Genomic DNA, 6,223 nt, shown 5'->3' on the forward strand with positions numbered 1-6,223 from the left:
AAAGTTGATCAAGCTGAGGAGCAGCGTAGACTGGAAATGCAGATGTTGAAATGGGCAACAGAAAAAGTGAGACGAGAAGACGCAAAGGGCGAGCGGAGACAGAAAGAGCTTCCACAGTGTGATAGCAGCGAGGGGGAGGGGGAAGATAACGTTGTAATGCAACAGAGGAAAATGTTACAGTACGCGAATCAGGATAGTAGAAAGAGGTACAGGCAGGGAGAGAAAGAGATGCGGAAAGGATACAATTTGCGGAGTGGTCAGGGTCAGATGACGCAGACCGAGGGGCAGAAAAATGAATTAATGTGTCCGCTGGTGACCACACCAGGCGGCCAGCACTACGAGCCTATGGTGCTCCGTGATGTGACTGCGATGATGGAAAAAATGCCCCCACTTCACAGAGGAGGTAAAGTGTGGCTGAACAAATTTTTGGCTCTGATGAGTGGGCAGAGCTGTACACTCGGTGACATGCGTCAGACATTGGCAGGAGCATGCTCTCTAGTACAATTGCAGGCGATTGAGGAAGCAGCAGGCACAGCGAGACTGGGGAGGGAGGTGCCCTTGCCACAAGTAGCAGCGCCCCTGTTTGAAAACATTAAATTGACTTTCCCACAACCCACCGATCTGGCCCCCACTATGTTTCCTTATGATGTGAAAATGTCACCAGCACAGCATTATGTAACATGTGTGGAAAGTTGGATTGAAACTACAGGTCGTCATCCGGCTCTCTCGCCCGAGGCAGAGGTGCTCTTCCGGACGGCGCTAGTGGATGGACTTCCGCCAGACGTGAAGCAGCAGCTGATGTCAGACCCTGACATTCTGGTTTGTGCCGAAGCACGATTTAAACGTCATCTTTTGTATCACTGCAGAACGTTCACTGAGTCACAAGCTAAAGTTGAGAACGAGACAGACGCATTATCAAAACAGTTGCTGAAATTACAATTGGCAAAGATGCATGGTGAAGCTAAACAGTCAAAATCACAGAAAAAGGAAATGCAAATGTCACAGGCTCCTCAGGTGGTTGGGCGCGGGAGGGGCCAGTTCCGGGGTGGATACAGAGGCCGGGGAGGGAGTGCACCCGCTTACCCGGGCAGGATGACATACCAACCCGACCCATCCAACGCATGCTTCATCTGCGGCGAAACCGATCATTGGGCAAGAGGATGCCCACAAAGTCGACCGCGCGGAGCCGCCCGCCCAGCCGGAGGCCCCCCACGCCAACCCGGGGCGCCGATGCAACAGGCAGCAACAGCTCCATTTGGTGGACGGCCCTGGCAACAGCCACAAACACACGGAGGTCAGTACTACCAACATGATGATCTCTGGTGTGGACAATTTGAATAGGGCTGCCCGGGAAGCCAGAGAAGCAGTGGCGCGGCGGAGCCAATGCTTCATGTGACAGTGGAGGGAAAACCTGTGCAGATGCTGGTGGACACAGGAGCAACTTATTCATCAATAAACACTGCCCTACCTGTATCCTCACTGTCAAAGAAAACAACAACTTTAGTCGGCTTTTCGGGACAACCACGAACTCTGCCTTTTACCAAACCACTTGAGACGGTGATCACCCAGACGGGGTGTAGACTGTGGCACAAATATATCCATTCTACAGACACTCCGATCAATTTGATGGGGAGGGATTTGCTGTCAGCCGTTGAAGCTAAAATCCTGTGTGGGCCGGAGGGAGTGATAATTCAATTTCCAAATGGTGTCAGCATTCCGTGCTCACAGCAGCTACAACAACATGGCCAGTGGCTGATGGCGCCCCTACAGACAGAAGCAGAAACTGCAACCATCTACTGGGCCAGGCTGGAGCCAGAAACCCCTGCTGGTGGCGGTGTGTTCTCGACCTACCTACTGTGGAAGCCCTGGATCTGCTCACTGGCGCCATACCACCCACCTGTTGATCCTTTGCATTGCACTCTATATTATGACCGAAAAAGTGATGATGTTTATCGGGATTTGTTTGAAGAAATTGAAGGGCACATGTGGGATTTAACTTCATCATGCATTTTGATTGGTAAAGAGGGAGTTGCAGCAGCTACTGAATTAACACCTGAACAAATGCAGTGGTTCAAAATGACAGAAAAAAGGGGTACCACACATTTCGCTAGCTCTTGCCCCAGGTCATGAAGCCAGACAATTGGGCTCAATGGTCAAACATTTGTTGCTGCAAACCGACTGGCGGAAAACACACATCCCTAATTTGTATTGGTCAGAGTCTCAGAAAGCTTACCAAATTAAACAACCCATGGTAGACTCAGGGCTGCTGGAGATGATGTTGGTATCTCGCACACATGGCAGGGAATTAACTGATCATGAGGACGCTGAAGTAATGCTCGCGGCCTTGCCCGACACCTTGTGGTCCCAAGGTCCATTTGATGTCGGGTTTTGTCACTCGATGGCCCCTATTGATCTCCAAATGGATGAGACGCAGCCTATCAAACGACCCCAATATCGTTGGCCGAGTGAGGCGGACCAAGGCATGGAAGACACTCTGTGCGGCCTCTGGGACGCAGGGGTGTTGGAAGTGTCATGCTCCGAATGGAACACCCCGTTAAGGCCAGTCCAAAAAGCAGATGGGAAAACATGGCGCATGGCACATGATTTGAGAGCAGTAAATGATGTCACTATAACTCCTGTTCTTCCCGTGCCAGACCCGCACCGAATCCTTGCATCATTGAACCCTGCCTATCAGTGGTTCACCGTAATTGATTTGGCTAATGCCTTCTTCTGCCTCCCGCTTTCCCCCTCAGTGCGGCACGTGTTCGCCTTCACTTACAAAGGGATGAAATTGCAATACACACGCATGCCGCAGGGATTCAAAAATTCGCCAGGATTGTTCAATCAGGTCCTCAAAGAACTCCTCGAACCATGCCAAATGCCGGATGGCACATTGTTGTTGCAATATGTCGATGATTTGTTGATTGCAGCAAAAGACGAGCAGACGTGTCTTGAAGGAACAAAGAAAGTGTTGTTGTGGTTAGGGGAGAAAGGGTTCAAGGTGTCAAGAAAGAAACTGCAATGCTGTCGCCAACAGGTCACTTTTCTGGGACGTGTGTTGACCCCTAGTGGCCTCGCCATGTCGCCTGAACATAGAAGCTCCATCCTCCGACACCCACGGCCCGCCACCGTCCAGGAGATGCTATCATTCCTGGGGTTGTGCGGCTACAGCAGACATTACATACCCTGTTTTGCTGACAAAACTGGTGTCCTACGGGCCCTGATCCGCGAACAGGGGGCGAGGAATCTCAGGGCTTGCCTGGTTTGGACACCGGAGGCTGCTGAGGTCTTTGTGTCACTGGTGCAGGAGCTGGCCTCTGCTGCGGCTTTGGCCACTCCTGACTACACTCTGCCCTTCCATCTAGATGTCTCTATTTCAGGGAAAGTTGTGAATGGAGCTCTGTACCAGAAAATGCAGCATGGACGTGCAGTGTTGATGTATTGCAGCGTCCCCTTGGACAACATTGAGCAACGACAACCCGATTGTTCCAGATATGCGGCTGGCCTGGCAAAGGTCTTACTCAAAACAGCCCACACGGTCATGGGGCATCCAGTTTATGTGTTAACTGATCATGCAGTGTCTTCATTTGTCGCATCGGCGGCGTTCACGTTGACTCCACTGCGACAAACACGGTTGTTGAAAATATTGACTGCCCCAAATGTCAACTATGTCCATTCCGGAGTGAACATGGCCGATCAATTGTTGGTGGGACCCCATGAGTGTGCATCAAAGGTCCAGACGGTGGCGAAAGTCCGACCTGACCTCTATTCCACTCCGCTCGGGCACGGTCGTGTGGTGTTCACAGATGGCTGCTGCTGGAGAGACAGGATGGGCTCCCTCCATGCGGCCGCGGCTGCGGTCGAGTGGAGGGATGGTTCCTTCCAGCCTCTTAAAGTGATGAAGCTCAACACCCACCCATCGGCCCAGGCGGCAGAAGTCTTTGCTCTGGTGTTAGCTTTACGACAATGCAAGGGGGAAGCCGTGACCATCTATTCTGACTCCGCTTATGCGGTGTCGGCGGCTTTACTCGATCTGGTGGGGTGGCTGCAGAATGGGTTCACGACGGCCAGGGGCTCGGAGATTGCGCACAAGGATTTGATGTTGCATTTGTTTGAGGCATTGAAGTACCCGAGCGAGGTGGCCATTGTCAAAGTGCCTGGTCACTCCAAAGCTGACACCTTAGTAGCTAGGGGGAATCGAGCGGCTGATGAATTGGCCAAGCAGACGGCCGGGTATGGCGGGGCAGAGGACATGATGGTGTCCCGCGGTCCACTAATTGTGGACGGGGAACACCCCGACTCCTGTTTGCCTCTGTCACTCTCGCATGCCGATCTGTGTGCCGCCCAGGGTGCCACGTCCCCGGAACAAAATCGGTCTGGCTGGCAGCAAAGGCTGTCAAACGATCAGATGGCTTGTGGGTAGGACCCAAAGGACAGCCAGCTCTTCCGGAGGGAAGGCTGATGTCGGAGGTCCTGACACAGGCTCACACACCTTCCCATGTGGGTCCCCATGCCATGATGATCCATCTTCGAAGTTGGTGGCATCCCAAACTCTCAGATGTGGTCTGGAAATTCGTTGCGGATTGTGAGTCTTGTCAGACGTTCAATGCACGCCCTACGTTGAAGCCTAAGCCCGGCCTGTTTCAGCCGGCCCCATGGCCGGGGGCAGAGGTGATCATTGATTTCACAGACATGAATACAAGAGTGAATGGAAAACGCTTTTTGCTTGTGTTGGTTGACGCTTACTCGGGCTGGCCGGAGGCATATCCGTGCTCGAAGGAAGATTCTGCTGCGGTGATCAAGGCTTTGATCATCCCTACCCACGGTTTTCCGGCCTTGATCCGTTCTGACAATGGTACACACTTTAACAACAAAGCCTTGGCCAAGGTAGAATCAATTTTGGGGTTGAAGCATCGATTCGGGTGTGTCTACCATCCTCAGTCTCAAGGCCGCGTTGAACGACTTAACCGAACGCTAAAAGAGAAATTGGCCAAAATTATGGCTCAGACGGCAATGAATTGGCTACAAGCACTTCCGCTTGCTTTGCTGTCTGTGAGACAATCCGTTAACAGGAGCACTGGATTCGCACCGTTTGAGTTGATGACGGGCCGTCTAATGCCAGGACCAGCGACGACGCTCGTCCCACCAGAGGATGTTCCGGTACCTAATTTATCTCATACAGCATACTGGTCCTATTTGTCTGCTTTGGTGTCCAGTGTTTCTGCACAGCTTGGAGAAAAATCCGCTGCGGCTGCGGCGGAGGAAGGTGTGTCGGTGGAGAAACAGCTCACGCCGTACGTGTACGTCCGAGTCATCTCCAGGAAGTGGACGGACCCCCGGTGGAAGGGCCCCTTTCGTGTCTTGGCCAGGACGTCTCACGCGGCCCAACTCGACTTCAAAGGACGCCGGTGGTATCACTACTCACAACTCCGTCCGGCCCCAGAGTTTGTTCCGTCAGGATGAAGGTATTCCTGGTTGGCCGTGTCCCGGACCCGGCCAAGAGGGGGGGAACAGAAGGAGTAGGGGAAGCAATACGGAGAAGGAAAGGGGAGGGCCCGAATGGTTTTTCGAAATTTGCGAGATTAATTTTAGGACTGTTATTTGTAGGTTGTATTTTTGTGTGGACAGTGATGACGATTGATGAGACCTTCCAGCAGAAAACGTCCCAGATTCAAATTTCACACACCACAAACAACATCATGTCTGAGCATCATTTAAACATCCGGTCCAAAAGACAAGTGACCGGGGTCACTCAGACACACCGGGGACACTGCGAACCGGTCCAATCATTTAAATGGGGGATCCAGGTTTGCATCCCTAAAAACGTGACAGTACAAATTATCATACCGTTTGAAAGTTTGGTGAACGGGCAGATTAGAGGACAGGATTATCGGGATTATGATTGGTATTTGACCAACGACTTGGTAAATAGGGGTTGGAAAGATCTGGTATGGGACACTAAAGATTGGTATAAGTCATGGGGGACTAGTGTTCAAGCAAAACAACATCAGCAAATGATAAAAGGGGAAAAAACGCAGACAGGCATCACCTTGTGGGTTAATGCTTCACACGATTTACATTTAGGAAGACGCACAGTAGGGTGCTGGGGTTTCCAGTTAAACATATATGTGTATAAATACCCGTATTGGCAGATGTTCCTCTGTCAAGGTGAGGATGCCAAACAAGAAGTATCTTTGAGTCCCTCAACAGACCCCCGAATTTT

General features: G+C 51.7%; 1 protein-coding gene across 1 annotated transcript; it reads left to right on the forward strand.

Moving 5' to 3' along the window:
- Positions 1-1,141: 1,141 nt before the first annotated feature.
- LOC119118694 lies at positions 1,142-5,463 on the forward strand. The gene is made up of 3 exons (XM_037245605.1): positions 1,142-4,304; positions 4,349-4,419; positions 5,230-5,463. The coding sequence occupies exons 1-3, from the start codon at positions 2,150-2,152 to the stop codon at positions 5,461-5,463; spliced, it is 2,460 nt and encodes an 819-aa protein (XP_037101500.1). The 5' UTR covers positions 1,142-2,149.
- The last annotated feature ends 760 nt before the right edge of the window (positions 5,464-6,223 follow it).

This window comes from Syngnathus acus, unplaced genomic scaffold, assembly GCF_901709675.1.
Source record: "Syngnathus acus unplaced genomic scaffold, fSynAcu1.2, whole genome shotgun sequence".
In the NCBI taxonomy this organism is placed as follows: Eukaryota; Metazoa; Chordata; class Actinopteri; order Syngnathiformes; family Syngnathidae; genus Syngnathus; species Syngnathus acus.